The 27,211-nt window shown below is 40.6% G+C and overlaps 1 protein-coding gene across 10 annotated transcripts in view; it reads left to right on the forward strand.

Moving 5' to 3' along the window:
• The window catches only part of SDCCAG8 (serologically defined colon cancer antigen 8), a 153,975-nt gene that overhangs the window by 27,930 nt on the left and 98,834 nt on the right, over positions 1-27,211 (forward strand). For all 10 annotated transcript variants that reach the window (XM_030557001.1, XM_030557005.1, XM_030557007.1 and 7 more), the window contains exons 8-12: positions 1,491-1,679; positions 3,591-3,729; positions 9,659-9,811; positions 15,443-15,577; positions 19,555-19,671. In XM_030557001.1, coding sequence (XP_030412861.1) covers positions 1,491-1,679; positions 3,591-3,729; positions 9,659-9,811; positions 15,443-15,577; positions 19,555-19,671 — 733 coding nt within the window. The remainder of the gene's footprint in view (positions 1-1,490; positions 1,680-3,590; positions 3,730-9,658; positions 9,812-15,442; positions 15,578-19,554; positions 19,672-27,211) is intronic.

Below are 27,211 nucleotides of genomic sequence, written 5' to 3' on the forward strand. Positions count from 1 at the left end.
TACCATTGTCTTTTAGCTTAAATAGCTCTTATTCCTCCTTGTTGGTTACCCAGCAATGTATTTATAGAGAGTAATCTATTCTCCGCCTTCCTTTTGCTAAGCTAAACAAATAAAGCTCTTCCAGTTCCTCTCATCATATAGGTCCTTCATTTCCCTTATCATTCTGGTAGTCCTTATCTGCCTCTGCTTCAATTTGAATTAATCTTTCTTGAAGATGGGTGACCAGAATGGGTGTATACAGCGTTCCAGATGCGGTTGTACAATGGCATTAATACTTCTCTATCTCTACTGTAAATAACTCACCTAATACATCCTAGGATCAGATTTTTTTTTCCCCTTCATGGCTGGATCACATTACTGGCTCATAGTCATCCTGTGATCAACTAATACATCCCCAGGTCTGTCTTCTCCTCTGTTTCCAAGCGATGAGCCCCCAGCTTATAGCAGAAATTCTTATTAGTCATTAAGTGCATGACCTTAGTACAGTGCTATTAAATTTCACTACATTCTATTACTCCAGTCCTCCAGGAGTACTGGAGTAGCATTCATCCAATTCTTCCTGTTTCTGATCCTCCTCTATATTGATGATGCCTCCCAACTTTGTGTAATCAGCAAATTTAATTAGTACGCTCCTTCTTTCTGTGCCAAGGTAATTGAACTGATTTAATATTTTCTATTAGTCCCAAGACTGATCCTTGAGGGAACTATGTTAGTAACATCCCTCCAGCCCAATAGTTCTCCTTTTTAGCATGATCCTTTGTCATCTCCGCTTTAGCCAGTTCCTCGTTCACCTTACAATTCTTGTACTAATCCCCATATTCTCTATCTTAAATGATGATCGAATAATGAACATAACAGCTAGTTGCACTAATACAGCGAATGATCCTGAAGTGCAAAACATGCATAAACACCAGAGTCAAAGATAAATTTGAGTATTCAAATTCTTTGAAAGCTTAAGCCAGTGGAGAATGTAGCCACCTTCTTAATGATGTTTCTTATAGGGGACTTGATCTTTCAAGGTGTTGAGGACACTGACCCTGATCCAGCAAAGCACACAAACATTTGCTTAACTGTATTTATGAGTAGTTGCATTGAATTTAATGGGGCAATTCAAATGCTTAAAGTTAAGCATGAGCCTAAGTGCTTTACTGGATCGGAGTCAGAGTGCTCAGCACCTTGTGGCATCAGGTCCAGGGATCATATGGCACCTTTATCCTGTATTGGCACTTGTTGCAGATTAATTTCTAGGGGTGAGGCACAGGCAGGGAGGTGATGACAGCGCTACAAAGGAGAATGCAGAATATCATATAGTCACTGGCCTTCAATGCAAGTGCGCACAGATTGACTGGGTCCCCCTTCACATGTTGGGATGTCCTTACTGTTGATGGGCTATGCACCTTGTCCCTCTAGTTATAACAGCTTTCTAGTTATTAAAATAAATGTAGAAACATTTGTTTATTGCTTATAACAATATCTTCTCTTAATTCCAGAAAAGACTTATCTGAATCTGAGAAGAACTGTGAAGATCTAAAAGGAAGATTAAAACACCAAGAATCACTTATTGCAACCAGTAATTACAACCGGGTTGGTGGTCTTTGCCTGAAATGTGCACAACATGAGGCTGTTCTTTCTCAGACTCATTCCAATGTCCACATGCATACCATTGAAAGGTTAACAAAGTAGGTTCATGGACATTTACGTTGTAATTAAAAGCTTGATGGCTTCTAATAGGGAATACTAATTCTAATAGTATGTTGTTTTTTTAACATTTAACACAAGAACACAGTATATCCCCAAAACTGTGTGGTGATTCCCCCCTCCCCACTCCTCCCAACGCCCCCATCTGTATTCACGTTGTAGTGCTGTAAGAAAATTCCTGTTGGGAGTTCTGCTTAAAAATCCATGGCAAATATAGGGTCTAATTCTGACCCTACAGAAGTCCCTAGGAGCTTTGCCTTTAACTTCAATGGGAACAAGATTTCAATGGTGTTTTGTAACTTTGACGTACAATTGGTCTTCTGGCTAAGAGAGATGAAAACATTACCTAGTACCTGCAGACAGAGTTCCTTCAGCTGTTTGTTTTAATACTCCATGCAACAATTCTTTTTGATCTGTTTCCATGAATCTTTGGGAGCTGTAGAAAAGTTGAGCTACAAAAAACAAAGCATGTGCGTGCCTTTTTTTTTTTTGACCTTGTCTGTGTAAATAACATTTCAGGTCTGCTTTTTACTGGTTTGTACCTTTAACCTGTCACTGATCCAGGACGTAATATTTTGTTTCCTGCGTCTCAAACTAGCGTACTTACGAGGAAGTAATTCCATACGTGGGTAAAAAGAAGGCAACATTTTTGTGGCAGTTTTTAAAAGAACAATTGCAATTGTTTCTCTTTCTTTAATTAGGTTTAAATAATAAAAAAAAATCTGTACAACATGCTAGGCATTCTAACATAATTTATAATACCACAAAATACTTGTTCAAACAGGAACTCAGGTAGCTAACCAGTCATCTACCAAAATCTCCTTTCCTTCCCTTCATCAATCTGGGAAGCATAAGCAGAGCATAAATCAATACACTATTGTTTTCTTGAGTTTGTGAATAGCTTGAAACAAAATACGTGGGCTGATCCATTCATCTCAATGGGTTGTTAGATCTGAAACTTAGAGGACCAGATTCTTAGGTGGTATAAATCGGCTTCATTCCTTTGAAATCTTATCCAGCAAAATTGACTGTTGCACTGCTTTGCAGAGATATTTCAGCAGAAATATTTAGGCTAGGATTTTAAGGACCTAAGGAAGCTTAACCTAAATCTCACAGAAAAAAATCAGTGAAATTTGAGCACTTAACTCTCTTAGGCACCTTTGAAAAGATCAGTATTTGCTACTATGATTATGCCCCAATCCAAACTGCCTCCTAACCTTCCAAGGTGTCAGAAGAGCCAGTTGCCAAAACTTGTAGCTGCACCTAAGACAACTTCTATATATTAGCAATATGAAACTCTTATGCATATCAAAAACTGAAAATATGGATATGATAACCTACATCTCTTACTTTAAATAAAGAAGTGATGGTGATACAGAATCCAGAAATCTTGTAGCAGAATTTAGGTCCAGTTTGCTGCAAAGTACAAATAGCTAATATATATCTAAAGCCATCTCAGATACTAATATGATTCAGTGCAGTTTTCCTTAAAATATAAATGCAGAAAAATGTATTCTTAATGATTCATTATTGTTAGAATTGTCCCATTTTGCCTTGCACTATGTTCTTTCTGAAGCTTGTCATTGACCTTGTATTTTTTTTATTATTATTATTTTTTTTTTAAACAAGGTCATACTTCTACTATTTAGCTTGGGTAAATCCATAACATGAACCCTGCCATCATTATTGCAGCTTCACTAACAACCCACTGCTTTTAAGGACAGGAGGTCATCCTTCACATTATACTTAAGTATGTGCTGACCTGGCACTACTCTCTTTAAAATTTAATACATATTAATGCAGATTTTTGTCTTACTTTACTTATGACCCTGCTGTTTTCAGTCCATTAATGTTTTATGTTTCTTGTCTCTGTATTTTTTTTGCTGATGCAGAGAAAGAGATGACTTAATGGGTGCACTTGTTTCAGTAAGAAGGAACCTGAGTGAGATGCAGCAAAGGGAATCTAGTGCTTATGAACAAGTAAAACAAGCTGTTCAAATGACTGAAGAAGCCAATTTAGAAAAAATGAAGGTAAATTTAGTAAGAGGATGGTACAGTTCTTCAGTATTCTTAAGTATTAATTAGATTTGTTTCCATATCAACAAGACACTAAGCCCTCCAGGCCCTAAAATGCTATTTCAGACACAGATCATGTAGCTGTCTTGAAATAAAGGCTCATTTAAAATGTTTGATATTGTGATGGTCTTCATAAGACTGTTTAAGGGAAGAAGCATGATTCTGGAGAGGAAAAATTCTTAGTGACCTGAACACAGAACTTGACTATTTTTAGTTCTAATTCAGGTTCTTAGACTGATATGCATTGTGGCCACAGGCAAATAACTTAATCTCTCTGGGTGTGTCTACACTGTAATAACATACCTGTGACTGGCCTGGGTCAGTTGACTTGGGCTCACGGAGATCAGGCTGTAGTACTAAAAAATTGCAATATAGATGCTTGGTCTGGAGCTCAGGTTCTGAGACCTTGTGTTTGTGGGCATTAATTGTTTAAAATGCATATAACTGTGTGTAAAATGATATATAAATGTGATGTATGTATTACACTTTTTTGGGTGGTATAAAATTATTATGGTAAAATCAAATTTCTGATCTAGTGCTTAATATTAAAACTAATTACTTTGTATAGGTGTCAGCTTCAATTGATGTAGATTAAATTATTATCTTGATATATAGTGCCATCTACTGTGTAATTAATGAATTGCTACTAAATCAGGAAATTTTAATTAAATGACTTTGTTATTAAGAAAGGAGAAGATTAACATAGTGCTCCCACTGGGTATCAGTTACTGGTATTATTTATGGGACACTATAAAAGTGCATGTGTTCTTAAAAATAAATATTACCATAAAATTATTTTCAGACTTAGTAGTGGGGAAATGATGATAATGGGAGAGGGAAATACCACATATTGAATCACTACAGAGATATTTAAAGAAATAAAGCCCTCATTAACTAACAGCCATTAACTGTTAGTGACCAGGAGCCAGACTTCTAAAGGTATCTACATGCCTGAAGATGGAGTTAGGCACCAAGGTGCTTTTGAAAATTCCACTAGGTGTGTATCTGCATCTTTAGGTACCTAAATAGCTTAGTATCAGATTTTCAAAATTGCTAATACATGTGTAGCAGGAATCAGTGACAGTCATTCATCAGTATGTGTAATACCCTTCTAGAGACCTAAACTGTCTTTCAGTTTTGTTCCCTGCTCACAAAATTAAAATTTTACATGGATTATTAGTTTAATTATTTGTGCATCTGCAATATCATCTGTGATACTTTATTCTCAGAGTTGCAACTGCATGTCAGTGGTTCTCAAACTATGGAGTGGGCTTCCCAAGGGAGACACAGGAATGTGTCAAGGGAGGCGTGAGTTGTGTGTTTTAAGAGCTCTGGCTGTCAGTCCCAGGCGACTGATGCTCATAAGGAAGGGTCATGCACACCCGGAAGGTGGGGATAAAGGGGACAGCTGGAGCCCTGCCACCTGAACTCTCCTTGTACCTTCTCCTTCAGCTGTGGCTCCGGCTCTCCTTCTCCACCCCCAATCCCTCACCTGGAGGTGGCAGGGTTCCAACTGTCAGCCCTGGGGTGGCAGCAGCAGCACAGAAGTAAGGGTGGTAATGGGGTGCTGAGTCTGCTGTGAAAAGGGATACTAATGAATATCGCTTTTCACATTGCCACCCGTACTTCTGAGCTGCTGCTGGAATGGCGCTGCCTTCAGAGCTGGGCACCTTGTCTACTCTGCCATCAGAGCTGGGTGGCGGCATATGTACTTTGGGGGCGGGGGGAGCGGGATAAATGGCTACAGGCACAAAGAAGGGGGGGCCCGATCAAATAAGTTTGAGAACCACTGATGTATGTTAGTGACCTGCTTCTGCCAAAGAGAGCGCAAAACATTGTTTTTGCTCAAGCCATATATAAAATGACAACAGTTACTTTTCTTTTGGTTTTATTTTCTGTCTGAAAATTTGCTTTTTATTTTAGTATAAAAAATACAGAAGATATTCTCCACCAGATCATGTTCAATTTAACATAGGTCAGAAATAGGGACTACTTTGGTTAGGGCTGTCAATTAATTGCAGTTAACTCATGTGATTAACTTAAAAATAAATCAGGATTAAAAAAAATTAGTCAGTTTTAATCACACTGTTAAACAATAGAATACCGATTGAAATTTATTAAATATTTTTGAACATTTTTTCTACATTTTCATATATATTGTATTATGTTGTAATTGAAATCAGTGTATATTTTTTATTATATTTTCACTATAAAAATGATAAAAGAAATAGTATTTTTCAATTCACCTCATACAAGTACTGTAATGCAGTCTTTGTTGGGAAAGTGCAAATTACAAATGTAGATTTCTTTGTTATATAACTGCACTCAAAAACAAACTTCAGAGCCTACAAGTCCACTCAGTCCTACTTCTTGTTCAGCCAATCGCCAAGACAAACAAATTTGTTTACATTTATAGGAGATAATGCTGCCCTTTTATTTACAGTGTCACCAGAAAATGAGAACAGACATTTGCATGGCACTTTTGTAGCTGGCATTGCAAGGTATTTATGTGCCAGGTATGCTAAACATTCGTATTCCCCTTCTATGTTTCGGCCACGACTCCGGAGAACATGCTTCCATGCTGATGACGCTCATTTAAAAAAATAATGCATTAATTAAAGTTGTGACTGAACTCCTTAGGGGAGAATTGGATGTCCCCTGCTCTGTTTTACCTGCATTCTGTCACATATGTCATGTTATAGCAGTCTCGGATGATGACCCAGCACACCTTGTTCATTTTAAGAACACTTTCACTGCTGATCTGACCAAATGCAAACAAGGTACCAATGTCATATTTCTAAAGATAGCTACAGCACTCAACCGAAGGTTTAAGAATCTGAAGTGCCTTCCAAAATCTGAGGGGAACAAGGTGTGGAGCATGCTTTCAGATGTCCTAAAAGAGCAACACTCCAATGTGGAAACTACAGAAACCACAGAATCCGAATCACCAAAAAAGAAAAGCAACCTTCTGCTGGTGGAATCTGACTCAAATAATGAAAATGAGCCTGCGTCGGTCAGCACTGCTTTGGATTGTTATAGAGCAGAACCCATCATCAGCTTGGACACATCCCCTGGAATGGTGGTTGAAGCATCAAAGGATATACAAATCTTTAAGCGCATCTGGTACGTAAACATCTTGTGATGCTGGTGCCATGAGAACACCTGTTCGTGCTTTCAGGTGACGTTAACAAGAAGCGGACAGCATTATCTTCTTCCAATATAGACAAACAAATTTGAGCAATTGGCTGAACAAGAAGTAGGACTGAGTGGACTTGCAGGCTCTAAAGTTTTACGTTGTTTTATTTTTGAATAAAGGTTTTAAGTATTAAGGTAACTGTCAGTGATGTGCGGTTTGTGAAAGATACAGGTGTTAGCATTTCTGTTGCTTATGACCTCTTGCTCTGTTAGTTTTATTTATTCTTAACAGGGCAAAGATAATTTCTCTAGGTTGAAACAAACCTGAGAGGTGGATTTTAAACATAGAATTGAAGTGAGCCACTAATTTCAGTTCTTCGAGTGCTTGTTCATGTCGATGTCAATCAGGTATATGTGCACACACATGGATGTTGGCCGGAAGATTTTTCCCTTAGCAGCATCAATCAGGTCATCCTGGGCACCCCTGGAGTCATGCCCTCATGGTGCCTAATATATAGCTCTGCTGACCCACCACCCCTTCAGTTCCTTCTTATCGCCAGTGATGGTGGGTGGGTGACAGTGGGTGGAACTTCCCTTGGCACTTGCTTAGCAAGTTGTCTTTGTTTTTTCTGTGTATATAGTTAAAGTTTAGTATAGTATAGTTGTTGGGGGTTCCCCCTGGCCCAGTGCCGAGGCATGCAGCGGTCCCTGGGATTTAAGAACTGTGTGGTTTGCGCCAAGCACATGCCTAAGAGCAGCCCACACTCATCGTGTCTCAGGTGCCTGGGGGGAGACCCATCAGAAAGATTGCTGTAAGATCTGCTGCAAGTTCTGCCTGAGAACACTTAAAGAACGGGAACAGCGGCTGAAGGTGAGCCTCAAGGAGGCTGCCTTGCACCCCCAATCCGACCTGGGCTCGAGAGACCCGACACCATCGGCAGCGTCCTCGATGCGGAGCACCCCGGCGCCGTCCACATCTTCAGCACCAAAGGAGGACACTAGAGACACCCGGCACCGCCATGACTCCTCTCAGGGCCCATCTGACAGTAGGCACCACTCCCATTCACCGGTGCCCCAAAATAAGAGAGAGCCTGTGTCTTCTTCTGGGGCTGTGTCCAGGTGAGGCAGTCGAGTCCGGCCCCACCTCGACCCCCAGTGACTATGCGGCAACCTCAGCTCCCATCCACATCAGAAGCAAATCTAGCTGCCAGAGATCTCCTCCCCCTGATGGCAATGTTCTCATCTGCCAGAGAGGAACCCTCGGCACTGACAGAGCCCCACTATCTGGTGCATTCGAAAGGAAAGCCAACTTTGATGTCAAGGCACTATCCTTGGCCTTGTCCATCAACACCCACATGCTCTGATAGAGAGCCTTCCCGCTCCCCGAGCTCTCAACGTTTGAAGCACCGAGAATTTTAACAGTAACATTCAATATATTTTTTTTTATTTAGCAATAGTTAATATTTTTACTTAAACAGCTATTGTGATTAAACTCTGAAGCATTACAATTGTATTTCAGGCAAATGTTCGGAACTCCTGGACTGTAGGAGGTGATGATTCTTATTTATGTCAACCTGCCAAGTCATCACCATCACATAATAAAGAACAGGTTTTGGCCACAAGAGACACTGCAGAAACAGAAAAATGGCAGCTAGAATTGGTTGGTATTGAAATAATTTCTTTGCGGTGTCACATCTCGGCTAAAGATTTTAGTGCTCCTCTTTCTTGGTGGCATTTTTTAGGATTAATAATTTCCTGACAGTTTTGGAGGAGAAGATTTGATTGCTTTAACCCCTAGTCTTTGAGGTCAATTTGCTCCTCCGTGGTCTCCAGTGTCTGAGACCTTGAAGTTGGAGCCTGCTAATGGAAAAATCGTGCCAGCGTGCACGTGCACACGCATGCAACTGATAGATTGGAATGGACATGAACAACACATCTTGAAGAACAACAGTTATGAGAAGGCGAGTAACCATTTTTTCCTTGCTGCCCACTTATGACTTGCACTTTAGTCAGCCCAATATTTTAATCAGTATGTACATCTTGAAGCTGAAATTTCAATAAATGGCCTCCTTCCTCAGCATCATTTTATGAAAAATCTGAACATCAGAAGAATAATTTGCCCTTTTAGCCCTCTACTTTGCCAAATTGCTTCTGTGGCTCTACTCAGCCTTTTGCACCTAATACTTCACTTTAGGAAGAGAGTAGACCACTGTAATGGACTATCCTGTCATGCAGTATGGAATGTAGCTACAGTTTATTGGTGTCTACAAGGAACCAAATATTGGCAGAAAGTTTTCCTTGACAATCTTGGGTGAAATGCACACAGAATTCTTAAGCACAGGTCATATCAGAACAGACATCTGAGAGAGGGACAGACATCTGCAAAACACAAATTACTCTGGAAAATCCCATCAACTTTATTATAGGTTCTAAACACAAGTGGAATGACTATTTTCTTGTTGGACAACCAAGTTGTCCTTGGACATATAGTCTTTTAAAGATCGTGTGTGTGTGTATGTGATCTCATATTGTCAATCCTGTTTTGTTTTTTTTGTATGCCAATACACACACACAGGCATCTGTGCACAGCCATGAAACTTTGTTCTAATAGCCAGTTAGTTCTTCCGAAAGCACTAGACTAGAATGTTAAAGTGGTTCTACTTAATGCCTCGCTTTGGAGGAATGTTTATATCTGTCCTATGTCTAAATAATAGAATGCATCCTAAATTTCATAATAATCTTTCCAAAGGCTCTAGTCCAGTGTGAGCAGCTGAAAAGTGAGATGGAAAGACAGAAAGATCGCCTTGAAAGGGAGCTAATTGCTCAACTAGATAAGAGGGCCGGTGAAAAAGAAGCCCTGCGAGGAGAAATGAAGAAAGAAAGAGAGGACTTGGCATCAACGGTAACACTAGTAAATTTTTTTTCATCCATATATGGCTAAGGAACATGCAATGGTTTTCTATCAATAAGCTAGATACAGTAGAACTACTGTATGGATTTGTAAACCGAGTAAACAAACTTACTTCTGACTCAGCATTAAAGTGATTAAGACAGAGGTTTATCTTTTGCAACCAGTACATATTAGATTTCACTGTGTAATTATGGCTGTACTTTAGAACCACAGAGTATTCACTGAAGACTGTCAAGAGAAATTTGGGGTCCCAGTATATCATGTCCTCTGTGGCCCCACCTCCTTCCATTTCAACCCAGTTAGACATTTTGGGAGCACCACTGAGCTCAGGCCCAGGTATAGCTGTCCCCCGTTTCCTCCCCTCATCAACACTGTGTGCACTTCAACATAAATATCGCCTTATAAACAAGCACTTCATAATTTTCACTATTATTGAAGCTTAGCTTCTCATGACACTGTATATCGTCTTATTTAGATTGATCCCTGCTCTGAGGACTTGCAGTCTTCTAATATTGTTTTAAAGTACCATGCATGCCGAAAACAACATATTCTAATACTGTGCTTTAATAGTTGGTAATTAGGGTTAGTTGCTAGGTTCTAGTCTTTGTAGAAAAATTATGCTTATACATGTACTAGTGGTAACTGAAATGGAAGATTTCTTTTGAAAAATAGAAATTAAGTACCTGGAAAATACTTTTTGTACTTTTCTTGATCTTTTCTTGAATTTGTTGTATTAGTTCCCTAACGCGTGATTTGTTAGAGGAACAATCTGGCATGGGTCCATAAATCAGGTAGATATATAATGGCTGAAGTGTAGTTGTAAATACATAACCTTCTAGGTCCAGATTTTGACTTCCTCTAACGTTAACCTAGAACTGTCAGGCCCTATTATTTCCACTTACATTAGGCAGCTTCAGGGCTAAACAGCTCAAGGGCTAACAGCTTTGTTTTATTGTTACAATTTTTTTTTTATCATTCAGCAAAATATTAACTCAACTATATTGTTTGAAAAAATGAAATTGTAATTTTTGAACATACTGAGTTGGCTTTTGTTTACTGCTACACTGCATCTGCTTTTAGTTACAGTGGTGAGATTTTTTGCCTCAGTTTAGGAAGTAATTTAAGTATATCTGTAGTCACAGGGTGAGTTTCTGTAACCGTTTCTCTCTTGGCATAAGATAGTTCCCCTTGCTACCAGTTAGTCAAAATCAGAGTCTAAGTGAGTGATAGGTAAGTAGATGTTATCTAGGCTGCAGGAATAGAGAATCTATTGCTGCTGCTTTGAGAAGATGCAGCCGTGTATTCCACTTATGTGTGTGAGTGCCCAGTGCATTAGAGCTGGTGAATTATGCCTAGAAGTACCGTACAGGGGTGGCATTGTGCCTCGTGGCTATAGACTCTCCCCTGACTACATGAGGTGGTGCCATCCTGAGCCCCCTCAGTTCCTTCTGACTGCCCATGGCTGGAATTGGAGAACTGGGTGATCTTAACCTCACAATTTCTCACCAGTTTAGTGTGTGTGTGTTTTTTTTTTCCTTCTTGTTGTATGTAGTTTAGTTAGTACACTTAGTATTAGTTAGGTTGTTGGTTGTATTTAGCTAAGTATTCTTCTATGACGCCCTCACAGTGGTTTAAATATTGTCTGTTGTGTGAGGGGAGCAATCCCCAACAACAATCCCCACATGCGATGCTTGCTGTGCTTGAGTGAGGCCCATGTCGAAGAACAGTGTTCAATATGTAGATTGTTCATGAAATGGACTCGGGTGGCTAGGGACTCTTGCCTAAAGCAGTACCTGTTTGACTAGGCCATGAGGCCTACTATAGCACTGAGGCCCTCACCGGATTGCAGGTTCCCTTCAGGTTTCTAGAGTGCTGCTGCTTTGCACTCTGGAGTGTGCGCCTCTCCAAAGAGATGGAAGAACATTTCCCATTTAGTGTGCTGAGAAAAAGATCACACAAGACCACTCCAGGTCTTGTGGGTATTCTTCCACCTACCCCAAGAAGACTTTGGACTGGCACAGAGTTCATGGGGGTGCCTCTAACCATTAACCTCCGTACTCTGTACTGGGTAGAGCCCCTGTGCCATTGACTCTGGTTCTGGCCTCAGGGTGTTCGTTGAGTCTGGTACTGATGAGGGTGATGCCAGCATTGACTTATTTCTGTCGGTGGCATACCAGGTGGCTACAGACCACCTTTGCCGTTCCATTCTGATATCTCCTTTGGTCCAGGACTTTGCCAAGGCTGCATCGTTTACAGCCCCATTGGGTGAATGGCCTGCTGAACCCTTAAGTCTGTTGGCACTACACTCTGATGATGTTCCCCTTCCGTGGTTTGCAGAAGCAAGGCTGGTACTGGGCTCAGTGCAAGGGACCTTGCCTTGGGGAAACTCCTTGGCACTGTTGCATTCAGCACCACCAATAGACTCATAGACTTTGTCAGAACGGACCATCTGATCATCTAGTCTGACCTGCACATTTCAGGCCACAGAACCTCACCCAACTGTTCCTGTAATAGACCCATAACCTGTGGCTGAGTTACTGAAGTCCTCAAATCATGATTTAAAGACTTCGAGTTACGGAGAGTTCATCATTTATACTAATTTAAAGCTGCAAGTGACCCGTGCTCCATGCTGCAGAGGTAGGCGAAAAATCTTCAGGGTCTTTGCCAATCTGACTCAGGGGAAAATTTCTTCCTGATTCCAAATATTGCAATCAGTTAGACCCTGAGCATGTGGGCAACACCCACCAGCCAGACACCCGGAAAAGAATGTCAACATGGCACCTCAAATTCAGCACCACTGATGACTTTGGGGATGACACTGCCAGTGTATTTGGTGCCAACTGTACCACTTTTATCATCAGTGCTGGTCCCTGGCTCATTCTGGGTGATGGATGAGTCAGACTGGTTACTTGCTTCTCAGGAGTGGCTCCACCTTTATCCCCAGAATCCTGAAGCTTCTCAGTGTTGAGATCTGGATCTTCCTTCTCCTGCTCTCCATCACACGACTCACATTGGGGACTGTTTGTTTATGGAGCATTACCACGGGATTGGCATTCATCTCACAGTCACAACTGGGGCCTCTGGCCACCAATGCCCTATCCTTATCAGTGACCTCCATGGAATCGTGGGTCATTCCTCAATCACAGAGGTTGCACTTCTCAGGTCACTTTAAGGTGAGGTCACCGTGCAGATCTTTGATGGGAACTATTGACCTACTGCAGGTTCAGGTATCAGTGAGCCTTCCCTGTGTGGAATCCATGGAGCTGTCCCTTCCAGCTCCACCAGTCCAGTTAACCACCTACTCTTCATCTCTGATGATGCAGCAGTGTCTGGCTCTTCGTGTCCTCCAACAGCAAAGAATTTTAAGGCCTATCAGGACCTTTTGCAGAATGTGGCCGCTTCCTGGGCATTCAAGTGGATTTTCTGCAGGAGAACACCCTTATGTTAATGGATATCCTGAAGCTGTCTGCTCCTGGGAGAGTAGTCCTCCCTATCAACAATGCATCCTAGACCACACCGGCTTCAGTACCATCTACTGCAAAGCATATGGAGAAATGCTATTTTGTCCCAGTGTCGGAGGACTTTTACTCCCATCTGCTCCCAAATTCCCTAGTCATAACCGCAATGAACAACAGAGATGTCCAGGCAGGTTTAAGACCACTCTGAAGGACACAGTCTCCAAAAGGACAGATTTTATAGGCAGCTCTCCTGTGTGCTTTTCCTCTGATCCCAGTTGTTCCACAGCTCACCCTCAAGCTGAAAGTGGCTTGGCCAAGCTCACCCTCGCTGCCCCAGTATGGCTGAAGGCAGTGCTGGTTTTCTGACATTCTCATGCTGTCGACTCAGCTTCCCATATCCCTTCCTCTCGATTTCAATCTGTTTACACAGATTCATGGCCACAGTCTGCATCCTGCATTCGGCTCCCTACATCTCACAGCATTGCTGCTCTGTGATTGAACTAAGAGGAAGAGCAATGTACAGCAGCTGTTCAACAGGTCCTACAAAACCCTCTATCAGAATGTCCTATTCAGCAACGTGGAAACATTTTTCAGTGTGGTCTTTGGGCTGAACTCCAATGGCCATTCTGGATAATTACAAGACATTTTGAAGTATTTACTACATCTTCAGTCATTGGGTCTTAGGCTTGGTTCATTGAGGGCGCATCTAGTGGTGATCTTAGCCTTTCATCCATTTTATGGAAGATCAGTGTTTTTCCAATGTCATGGTGGTAAGATCCTTGAAAGGAATCCTTTGTTTCCAACCACTGGTGCAGGAACTGGTTCCCTTGTGGGACCTTAACACTGTTATAGCACCTATCTTGGGATCTCCATTCGAGCCTCTGGCATCTTGCCCCTTTCCTCATTCTTATGTCAAAAATTTGCATTCCTCATGGCAATAACATCTGTGAGGAGTGTGTGAGAGTTGCAGGCTTTGCTGGCAGAGCCTCCTTACATGCATTTCTCCAAAGACCATGACATTGTGGCCACAACTGACATTTGTCTCCTAAAGGGGTCTCTCAGTTTCATTTAAACCAGGTGGTATACTTACCTGTGGGGTTTTTTTTGTTTTTGTTTTTGTTTTTTTCCCCCTAAGCTTCATTAATCTCCAGAGGAGCAGCATCTTCACATACTGAACATTGGACAATGTCTGGCCTTTTATGAAGGGATAGGCAGTCTTCTTACAGATGATCTGTAAGTGGGTAACTTGCTGCATACAAAACAGCTTCTGCTACAGACCCTCGTCAGGTGCAAGCTCATTCTATGAGAGCACAAGCTAAGTCAATAGTGTTCTTAAGTTACATCTGCATAATAGATATTTGTTGGGCTGCCATTTGCTGGTTGATGCATATGTTTACAAACCATTGCTCCATTATCGCGGCATCCAGAACAGATGCAAACTTTGGGAAGGTGGTCCTGCAGTCCTTGTTTAAATAGGCTGAGTGTCCTATCCCTTGGGGAAACTGCTTAAGTCACCAAACTGGAAAACATGGATGCATCTACTCAAAGAATGAAAATGGTTACTTGCTGTAGCTGTGGCTCTTAGAGATGTGATGCAGATATGTATTCCATGACCCATCCTCCATCTCCTCTGCATCAGAGTCTAGTCTCTGGGCATTTGGTGTGAAGGAACTGATGGGGGTAGGGGAAGCAGCACCTCATATAGTCAGGAGAGAGGCTATTGGCATAAATGCTGCTCCTCTACAGGTACTGGTAGGCAAAATTCAATGGCTCCAATGCGCTGGGTGTGCACACGCCTAAGTAGAATACATGTCTGCATCATGTCTCGAAGAAGGATTTCTTCCAACATCATTACGCACAGTGAGAAGTCCCGTCGAGTAGTTTGGCAGACTGAAAATATTTCAAATGTTTATGTGAATCACTTTAAAATAATAACTGTGTTGTGCTAATCATTCTGCAATCCTTATGCAAGTAAAGCCTGCATTTCTTTTTCATTCAAAATTCCTATGGACTTACAATCAAGTTTTGATGTGAAGGAATGCAGCATTGGGTCCACGGTACTTAGTCGGGCAAAATTCCTATTGCTTTTAAGGAGTGAAGACTGCAGAACTTATCCCTGTGTAAAGTTTCTGGTTAATTCACTATAGTGTTTCTCTTTCTGCAGGTGATGGTTTTGTCTCAGAATGTGGCGACACTGGAGGCTCGGTTAGAGAGAATTATAAGAGAGAAGAATTCAATAGCTAACCAGCTAGAGGAAGCCCAAAACCAACTTACCTCTCAGGAGATGGAAGTTAATAAGGTAGAGAGAATCTCAAATGAATATTTGCTTGTTACCATGGTTTGAAAGATCACATGGTGAGAAATGCTTTGTACTATGTATTTTCTATAAAACATATTTGAAAAGATGGTATTGATAAATTTGGCTTTCTGAAAACAAACACTTGTATTATGAAAATCTGGTGCATAATGTTGTGAATTCTGTCCTCTTTAACATAGTTTAAGGGGTTAAATAGTATAAAATAAATATTTAACATTAAAATTTGTCATTTTGAGGTTCTATGTTTAATTGTCTCAAAAATTTACAGATAGCGGTTACAACCTTGCATCACATCTGAGAGTCAAGCTTCTATTTTTTTCTGATCCATGCAAAATCACTTAAACTGCAATTAACATTTAATTAATAATTCTGTTGATACAGGGGATAGAGCAGGATTCAACTCCCTCTCTTCCATAGCTGTTTTGGCTCTGCAATGCTAAAATGAGTAAAGAGTAGCACAAATTTATTTTGGGGTTAAAATTCAGAACTTTTTTTTTTAATTTTCTGTAGACGTTCTGTTCAGTATAGTTCTTTATAATACTAGTGCTAGTTTTATGCATTTTAAAAATGCCTCTTTCTGCTGTTGAGTTTGAATTGGTTTTGTATATAAATACAATCCTGATTTAACTTGAAATTCCCTGTTTTGGTGGTCCTCGCCACCTACATACCTCTCAGTCTTCTCAGGCTCAAATGTGGGATGCATTTTTTGTCTCACTCATTCTGGGACATACAAAAAATTCAAGCAGAACAAATAAAATACTGTAGGATCAATTAACTTTAGTGTAAATAATTCCTATAGCTTCAGCATCATAATTCTTTATTTTGATGTAAAAAGTTTTCAGCAATAAAGGTGAGGGGACACCAAATTAGTGTAGAATATAGATGATTTTAGTACTAAAATGAGTGATGTCTGTTGAAATAGACACTTGAGATGTGTGCCTGCCCTCTAAACCCAAGACCAGAGAGGGCTTCTGAACAGTTAGCTCAGGGATGGGCAAACTATGGCCCGCGGGCTGGATCCGGCTACTCAGGGCGCTGGATCCAGCCCGCAGGATTGCCCCCCCATGGCGCTGCGGTCCTGCACCGCTCTCAGAAGTGGCCAGCACCCTGTCCCTGCGGCCCCCAGATCAGGGGGCAGAGGGCTCCATGTGTTGCCTTTGCCTCCGGGCACCGCCCCCCGCAGCTCTCATTGGCCAGGAACAGGAAACCGCAGCCAATGGGAGCTTTAAGGGAGGTATCTGGAGGCGCATCAAGGGCAGCACACACGTAGCTCTCTGCCCATCCCCTACCCCAGGGGCTGCAGCACTTCCTGGAGCGGCACGATGTGGAGCCAGGACAGGGATGGAGGGAGCCTGCCCTGGCCCCAGTGCACATCGCTGCCACCCCGGAGCCACTTTAGGTAAGCGGCACTGGGCAGGAGCCTGAACCCTGCCTGAATTCTGCCCCCAGCTCCTGGCCCTAAGCCCCTTGTCTGCACCTTGCACCTCTCCTGCACCCCAACCCTCTGCCCTGAGCTCTCTGCTTCACTGTGCACCCAACCCCCTGCCCTGAGCCCTCTGCTGCACCCAAACCCCCTTCCCTGAGCCCCCTCATGCACCCTTCCTCTGCCCCAGTCCCTTGCCCTGAGCCCCTTCCTGCACACCGCACTCCCTCCCACACCCCGCACTCCCTCCTGCAACCCAACTCCCTGTCCCAGCCCTGCATACAATTTCTCCACTCCCTTGGCCCAAAAAGTTTGCTTACCTCTGAGCTAGCTGCAGTTTCTTGGAGCAATTTGCTCTGTTGGTCACTAAGGAGCACTGTAGCATGAGCTTCTGGTCAGCTTTTCCTCACTTCCTATTCCTCTAGCTGCCTCCACTGATTCCTCAGCTCTGTGTGCTGCATATTGAGAGGTGGAGTGGGAGGCGCTTTTTTTTTTTTTTTTTTCCCTCCTCAGCTGGGAAGTGGAGAAAGAAGCCTGTCTTAGTCTCCCTTCTGATGAAGAAGAGGAGGCAGAAAGGCAGAGTTGGTAATGTTTGGCATTGTATTGAACTTCAGTATTTTTTTTTCATCTCCCATTGTCTGGCGTTAAATTCTTGAGCATCTCCCCCAACCCCCTTTTATTTAAAAGACCATTTCCTATTACTTTAAATGAGACTGAATTCTCAGGCTGTCGTAGGGGAAGATTCCGTACATATTTTGAATGAGGACATGAGGCTGTTTTTTGTAAAGAGGACCATCATGTCTCATCGTTTGCAGGAGGACTGAAGCCAGTTGGCCCTCAGAAGTTATCTAATTTCTATTTCCTGAATGGAATATTTTTATTTTTTTTCCCAAAAAAGACAGAACACTGGGAAGAGACAGGAATAGGATGGGTAAGGGAATTTGGATGGCAGAGGGAGACTGTGAAAGAGGAGAGACTGGGGAAATATAGGGGGCAAATTAAGAAAAGGAGGCTGTACATGTGGGAGGCAGTATAGAGAAAAATGTGAGTGGCTGTTACATGGTGCCTCAGTTGCTACCCAGTGAACTGCACGGTGACTGGTCAGTTCTATAGTTTCACACTCACAAACACACACCAGGTTATCTTGCACCCAAGTGTGTATTTGTTCTTTTCTTACATAGTAACACACTGTACTGCAAGCTTACAGACAGGGGAGGCTTCCCTGCAGACCTCTCTCCTCAAACCAGGCTTACCCTGTGAGCCACCTACTGAGCCTCCTTTTGAGCTTCTTGCTTCTAGTTCCTAGTTCTTCCACTTATATTTTCCCAATTACCCCATTAGCCCAGTGATTACCACTCAGGTACTCATGATCCCCCACCAAAAAGTATATAATTGACTCTAGCTGAAGCTGCAGTAATGTCAGTGATCAGAGTACTGCTGGTAGTGCCCTTTCACAGTGGGTTACAGAGGGAATGAGGAGGAGAAAGGTAGATTGAGAGGGAAAGAATGGCAACTCCCACCCCTGAAGTGTTAGGAGAGCGTAAGTAGAATCCCTGTAAGGAGCTGGGGGATAACATTTTTGTGTATGCATTTAAGGTTGAACTGTTAACCTGAAATGGTCACACACAAATTGGGGGGCCATTATCTTAGATGAGGAAGCAGAGGCAGAGATCCTATCCAAAACTTCTGCTTTTTGACATCAAACAGGGCCCATTAACGCCTGGGATTGTGAATGTGGAAGAAGACAGACCTGCTCCAAAAATGTAGAGAGAGGAAGAGCAAACACTTCCACAGGCCCTGGCCCTGTAAGCTTGGGATAGATTGAGGGAGAAGACAACACAGAGAATATATCAAATGTTTTGGTCTGGAAGAGGTCAAGATCTAGAATGGAATATGAGTTACCTTTCTGAAGACGAATTCTCTCTGTCTCTCCACACAAAATAAGTCCTTTGGGTGCTTTTTTGGCTTTTCCAGTGTCCGCGTATACATTTGAATAAGTTGTTGCTGTTAAGGAATTTTATGTTCAACCTCTTAATGAGAATATAGTGTTTAAGTACAACTTTGAAAATAATTACAGTACAAGCTCAAGATTTTCATTCTTACCTGAAGAAAAAAATGGCAAAACAGGAAATCGTGCTCTGGAAATGTAACACATCCTTTAATTTTAGCATTTGAAAGTGTGATCCTAGAATATCTTTGGATTTAAAAAGAGAATGGAAGAAAATGTAATAACCAGCAACTGTAGTTTAAATGTATTTAGTAGCGCACATATTGACAGAATAAGTATTTTACAAAATCTTGATCCGAATATAATTGAATCTGGCAGGCACTGCATATTTCAAAGTTAAAGACAATACAAGGATTTCAGATCCACCTTTTTATATAAAAAATATTTACCATATGTCATCTTAAAATATCTGTAAATAAAAATGTGCTGGATTCAAATGATCTCTAGGGGGCACCAAAAGATCTAATTACAAACATTAAACTGTGGGTTCCACAATCTACAGATCATGTTGTCTGTGTAATCTAACAGGTGTGTGGAGAAATGCGTTTTCAGTTGAATCAAACCAAAATGAAGAAGGATGAGGCAGAAAAGGAGCACAGAGAGTACAGAACAAAAACTATAAGGGAGCTTGAAATTAAGGACCAGGTAAGAGATGATACTGCCATAACTTTGCAGTTATTAGAAACATAAGTAGGGTTATTTCTGAAGTTGGAATGATTCGTTCTTCTGATACTGATTATTTATTACTGTTATGTGGATTCTAAACTAATGGCAAAAAGCCAGCTATTACTATTAAAGAAATGCCTCTTGCCTGCCTTATCCTTGTTTTCAGCCCTAAAAAGGTGCAGTATTACCTAATACTCATCATATTCTTCATATATAGTGTATGAACACATATGATAGATTTCATACATATTGAGCCTATGTACTATATACTTATGGTTATACATCTCACTGATAAACACACAAAATGGGTATGCATACAAAGCAAGACAAAACATAAACAAGGATAAAGTTTGGAGTATAAGGCATAGTGTGTCATTTTTTTACCAATTTCTCTAAACATTCAATTCAATTGATTTTTGTGATTCATAGAAAAGTTTCAAAGAAACATTTTATGCAAATGTGCCACTAGGAATTAATTGTTGGTAATTTAAAGATGAGTTTGTATTGCTTACAAAACCAGTGTATGCCTTGCAAGTAGACTGAGAAGATGTCCCTTATTAGCAAATATTAAATTAGGGCGTACTGCAGCTTACTTCACTAATAGTTCAAACAGATGTTATGTTGCATTTTTTTGAAATCTCCCTCTTTTCAGTGTGACTCACTAGCTTAAATTTCCAGTTTTCAAACTTCCAATTTTTGTTTCATGAGATATGACGTATACATGACTAGAGATTGGCAGTATGTTCTGAATACACAGAAAAGTGTTTACGTATGTTATATTTCAGTGATTTTAAATACTACTTACAGCTGTTCATCCAGCATTTTTAAAACTTTTTTTTTCCCTTTTCAGCAAGTGAACACATCAGTTCATCTGAAAGGAATATATGCAGGAAAAAGTAATGTTATGAATTAAAAAGAGATTTTATTTAGTAATGCTACAAAACCTTGATGAGTAGCCACAGAAAATTTCTAACCATTAACTTTTTAAAAAAATGTATCTTAACTCAAAATTGAAACAATACTAAATGAAATTATAATCAAAAGACCCATTATGTATTTTTTTAAGTTTATATATTTACTAGTTAAAATAATTCTTTTAAAAAACTTATTTACTATATCGGATTATACAGCACAGCAATACAAGGGCCTTGTAAGTTTTTTCACTAGATCCTTATGGTCTAAGAACACTTGAGCCTGTATTTTTGTTTTTCATCTTGTGTCTTGACAGATATCTCAAATAAGAGAGTTGGCATAGTCTCAGTATTCTAATGAACTAGGAAGTGTGCAATAGAGTATTCAAAGAAGTATCTTGCACTGAAAGTCTTGTTCTGCAGCCTTCTCCAAGGTTAATTTTTTTGTTGAACTAGACAATGTAACAAAATATTTAAGTTTACATTTAGGATTACTTGTGCTCTACCATTATGGGAATAATGAAATGTTAAAAATGATAATTAGCACCCTCATACATTTTAAAAGGAGGAGTTATTCCTTGAAGCATAACATACCATATTTAGGTTTTCAAACATTTTTAAAGGACGTGATTGTTGGATTCTAGAAAAACAACTATATGTGTTTAAATAATTATTGTTCTTGGTATTTACTAGTCATTTTCTAAGTTAGGCTTTTAATGACACTACTAATCAGCAAAGCTCTATATGCTGAATAATATTAGAAACTATGTAAAGCAATCTATGATAGTGAGATAAGTAGAGCTATTTTGCTTTGATAAAAATGTAAGAGGTCGTTAAAATTCTTATTGTAAATAAGCTATTCTTATTTTACATTTAGTTTCATGTTTAGAAAAGAAAAATGTAATGTATAATCTTATGGATGGCAGAGCAGCAATTGTTCTTTGGTTTCTGAGCCATGACCTGACCTTCTGGCTAAGAGACAGAGTTGATACCTTCCTTGGCCACCATCTGTTCATAATAAATATATATTTAATTTTTAAACGTGGACAGTGGGTCACTTTGCTGATATACTAGTAAAACGATTTGTATCTCATTTTACTTTAGTATGTTTTCTTTGAAATTGAGAAGAAAGTTGTATTTCCAATAAGTTTCCCTTATTGAAAATTGGTTTAACATTCCATCTAATCAAAATATAATTTCTTGATTATGTTGTGGGTATATTAAGTTTGTTAAAGTTTTAAAATAATTGGCTTAATGTACCCAGGTATGGTGGGAAAGACACAGTTTCCATATGTACAAATAGGAACATAGGACTATTAAATATATTCTCTTCTGACCAAAGTTCACACTTGTAATGGCTTGTTGAAGAGAAATTAAAATGAATTTAGGAAGAGAAAACGTGATTGAGTTTCCATTTTTTCTTTTTGTCTCTCTTCCACCCTCTGCTGGGATTTAGTTCCTGTTCTAGGTGTACTTTGAAGTGTTAACATTGTAAAATATACAACCAAGACACATCTTGTTTTGTATACTAACCTGATGCACCATCTTGTCTGATGAATAATCCATAGTATGAACATTATGATCCTATGATATTTTAGGGTTCTGAAAAAAACAGAATTTTATGGCAGGTATACCTGAGGGCAGGTACACACAAAAATTGTACTCTTTTAATTTTACCAGTATAGTTAAAGTCCAACCGCCCTGCTTAATTTGTATTTATACTGGTATAATGGTGCTTTATACCGTATAGTTTTTTCCTTTTAAGGGATCTTTATACCAGTATAACTTGGTCCACACTGGGGGGTGTACCAGTATCACTATATTAGTTTAAAAAAAATGACACACCCCCCCAAACTGAAATGCAGCATTATACTGGTATGAAGACCATATGTAGACGAGGCCTTAATGTATGGCAGAAGATGTTTGCATATTTAATGCAATATAGATTTCACTTTTTAGTACCTTACATGGATTTTGAGGCATTATACAATACCTTTTTAATAATAATAAAATTTGTACACAGCTAATGTAGTATAATGGGAAAAGTACTTTTGACACACTGTGAATTCAGCATTTCCTCAAATCGGCATCTCTTGGTCAGTGGCAATTTATAAAAGTAAAACCATTATTATGGCTTAAAACTCACTTTCTTCTATTTTGTGTTTCAAGCTCAGGAATCATAGAATCTAGAGTTGGGAAAAAAAAACTACTGTATAGGGTCATTTAGTCCATCTTTCTGCCAATTTTGAGATTGTTCTCTGTTGCGCAGAGTTTTCACTAGTACATCTACACTACTGGGAACAGCTACCTCATTCTTACCTTGTTATAAAACAAGGAACATGTTAAATCTTCTTTGAGAAATCTGTACAAAATATTTTTCATTTTTACTTACTGTTTTCATTTGATTTTTCCGACAAATAAAAAGTTAAAAACAAAGCCAAATCCTTAGTGAGACTGATAAACTATGGGAAAGCAGTCTTTTAGGATTAGCCTTAAAATTAGACCTAGCATTGTCCTGAGAGAAATGAAGAACTGAGTTTCGGATCTGAGGCAGAATGAAAGTTTCAAAACTCAAAGGTCTTAAATGAAGGAATAGGAGGCTTGTAGGCTTCAGAGGCCAAAACTATATATAAAGGAATTTGGAGGTCATTGACTTGCATGGGCTAGACCAGAGGTGGGCAAGTTATGGCCTGCAGGCCACATCTGGCCCACAGGACCGTTCTTCCCGGCCCCTGAGCTCCTGGCCCAGGAGGCTAGCCCCCAGCCCTTCCTCTGTTGTACCCTCTCCCCCGCAGCCTCAGCTTAATGCACCACCAGCGCAATGCTCTGGGTGGTGGGGTGGTGAGCTCGGGGCAGCGCAGCTGCAGAGCCCAGCCTGACCTGGTGTTTTGTGCTGCACGGTGTGTGACTGGCTCCAGCCGGGTGGCGTGGCTGCCTGTCATGGTGCAGCCACGCCGCCAGCCACCACTGCTCTAGGCAGCATGGTCAGGGAGCAGGGGAGTTTGGGAGGTGGTCAGGGCCCGGGGGTGTGGATAGGGGTTGGGGTGCTCAGAGGGAGGGGAACAGGGGGCATTGAATGGGGGCAGGGGTTCCAGGGGTGGTCAGACAGCAGGAGGGTGGATGGGGCAGGGGTTCCAGGGGGGCAGTCAGGAATGAGAGGAGGGGTTGGATGGGGCAGCTGGTGGCATTCAGGGGTGGGAGTTCCGGGGCTGGTCAGGAAGAAGGGGTTGTTGGATGGTGCAGAGATCCTGGGGTGGGGGCAGTCAGGAAGGAGAGAGGAGGTTGGATGCGGCAGTTATGGGCAGGCGGGTCTTGGGGGTGGTCAGGGGACAGGGAGCAGGAGGGGTGGATGGGGCAGAGGCCCATCAGGGGCGAGAAGTGGGGGGGGGGTTGGATACGGTGCGGGGGCCGGGCCACACCTGCCTGTTAGGGGAGGCACAGGCCAAAAGCTTTACCCACCCCTGGGCTAGACCCAGTTGAAAGATTTACATGTTTCAGCATTTTTGTAAATAATAAAAGGCACCTATGTTATATAGTAGTTATTCAACAATAATCTAGGATGAGGAATGGAATTGTATATGAAATATAATATGAAAGCGTTTTGCATAAGATATTCATAAATGTTCTACCTGGTAGGCTGTAAAGCAATCACTTAATGTAATCTAGTTTAGAAAGTAGGGATGCAAGGTTTACTAACTCTGCATAGGCCAATGTTTAGAAGTGTTCATGAAATGTTAAAAGGAGGATCTGATTTAAGGGCTAATGTAACTTCCAATAACAGACCAAGATCAAGGACTGATTAATTTAAATTAATTTTTATGAACCAGTATTACCAACTTCAAGTGATCCAAAAATTATCAGCCAGGCCCCTAAAAATCACTAGATTTTAAAATAATATATTTTGTGTTTGTTTACCTTCTGGTTTTTGAGCCTGTAGGAGTCATGTTCTCAAGCTTTTCTCTGCATCCCTGAGGGCTAGAAACTTCTTTACCCCCAAATAAAAGCTGAGATTCTCATGTAACCACTAGACTTCACAAGATGAGGCTTTACAAAAATCACCAGATGGGATGAGAACCTCAATAAAATGGGAAGAGTGGACAACATTGATGAAGTTAGGCTAGTACTATATATTGTGTATGTGTATATTTAAAAGCCAGTATAGCTATTGTGATTTTAGTCAGAGATGTAATGATTTCATTAGCTGGGCAGACAAGAGTGTGCTTTAGCCACAGAAAAGAGGACATAGGGAAGTCTTTTTGCTCCAAAATAAGCTAAGGCAAATGTACAAGTACAATTACAATTGTACAAAATGTGCAGTTTTGATTGTCTTACTTTGTCCTGAATGGCCAAAGTACTGAGGCATCTAGGAGACCAGGATATGATAATTTGTATAACTATTTTCTGATTTCCTGTGTTTTATATAGTTCAAGGCTGCCACAATATTTTTTTAAAACAATATATTATTATATACAAAAATCCCCCTGCATGTTTACTTTAATGAGAATCTGTTAAATGACACCCTCCACCCCACACTCCTTGAGGAATGGTTTTAAATTTACAGGGCCCAGTTCTCAAATATGGCTTAGGCTCAGGAATTATGAAGCCCAGTAGCTCTTAATCAAGAAATTTATAAGAATCATTAGTGATAATCTCTCCCCCACCTCCTCTGGAAAAAATAAATCCATGACAAAAGTTATGTTAATTTATAATATAAGATTGCATAGTAAAAGATAGGAAAAGTGAAAGTTAGGGTTGAACAAAACCTAAGGTGAACTACCTTTTGAGGATTATAGTCAAGTCTTTGTGTTCACATCACCAACCAAAGAAAGGAAATGCTTGACTGGTGAACAAAGGGCACAACTCTGTTTAACACCAATCACTAAAATCAGACTTGGCACAAATAGTAATCTCTTACAAGTCTTTCCTGAAGGTATTCAACAGTCCTGTGTCCACTCACAGGAAGTCCCAAGCATATGGTTTTGACTACTGCAATCCAGCACTATTATACATTAAGCCCCCTACAGTACATAAATGTCATTTTACTGTTTAGAGGATCATGGTTTTTACCCTAATGACCTGTGGCTTTTGCTCTTTCTGCAGCCTTTCCAAAGCTAGTGTAGCTTTGGTAGTGGATTCCACCGCAAATATTATTTAACCTACTGAATTTTCAAGGACTACTTGCAGAATCTGTTACAATTAATAAATCTGTTCTAATATGCAAGACACACATACCACAAGTGAGTGAAATAATGTGGGTGTTTTTATGCAAGAAAACTTAAGAGACACAAGAGTAATACCTGGAACCTGAATCATCATTAAAACAAAACTTTAAATTGTATATCCCAGTGTGACCATATAGATAGAAAAGCTGCTTGCTTAAATAGTCTGGCAAAAATGTCCTCACACCTCTTCTTAGATGATTTGCTTAAAATTGACCAATAAAGATAGAATGTGCTCACCACAAATTAATGTGATGGGTCTTTGTCCAGGCAGCAGGAAAAAGAGGACTGCAACTGCATTTGGGTCATGAGGGAGGGGAAATGGGGCGGGCTTACCTGAATGCAGCCAAGAGGGGAACAGGGCATAGGCTCTGATCTGCTATGCTGAGGTAGAAAGGTTCTGTGCTAGGCCAATTCTTTACTCCTCTGTCACAAATTGACTTTTGGCTTATTTGGTTGTAATGGATTGGCTTTATTATCTATAGATAGTGCAACCCTCTACCACCATCTACCTGGCCAGATGCATTCCATCTTCATACGCCTGCACAACTGTAATATGCTAGCACAACTCAGCCTGCTGTTGCTGGGTCCTGTGAGAGCCAAGCTACACCTTACAGCTCTCTGGATCCTCTACTATGTTGTCGAGTTGGATCCTGCTTTGAGGCCTGTAACTAACTGACTTGGTGAGGTTTGCTTCTGATATGATGATTCTTTCAAAACTGGTGGGGAAAATATCACTTCCAGGCTGGGACCCTGCAATTAAATATGAACATAACCTTTAATCATAGTGTTGTTGTCACTTCTACGCTCTTATAATATCACGTGAAAAATTAGAGTTCATGAGCATTAGAAACGTTACAGAATGGCTTTTGCTATGAAAGAGACCAATAGTTTGTGTTTTTTACTTTTATCTGATAGCAATATGCGGTGAAATAAAAATGGTTAAACAGACCAGAAAAAATGATGGTTGCATCAGTCTTCCCAGTAATATTGTGGGATCAGCTCTGCGCTGCTGTGTCTGTCATAGCCACCCTCACCGCTTGCCTGTAACTATCTGCTGCTGCTGTGTGGGAGGGAGGACAGACTTCCATTTCCATCCAGCTCTCTACTGGTGCAGGTTGTGGAGAGAGGTAATCCCACTTCACTCCTCTCAACTGCTTCTTGGGGATAAGAGAAGTACTGCTTTGTCTCCTCACTCATTTCTTGATAATGAGATGAGAGTAACCCTCCTCCTTCAAAACAAAAAAAACAAACAAAAAATGCAACCATGATCCCCACACCCTTAAAATATCTTGCTCCAGGATGAGTTTTATTAAACCCATTTTTTGCTTATCTTTACTGGTGGTTGCTGAGCTAGTTTCTGGTACCCCAGTGCATGCTATTAAAAAA

The sequence above is a fragment of the Gopherus evgoodei genome, chromosome 3 (genome assembly GCF_007399415.2).
Source record: "Gopherus evgoodei ecotype Sinaloan lineage chromosome 3, rGopEvg1_v1.p, whole genome shotgun sequence".
Lineage (NCBI taxonomy): Eukaryota > Metazoa > Chordata > Testudines > Testudinidae > Gopherus > Gopherus evgoodei.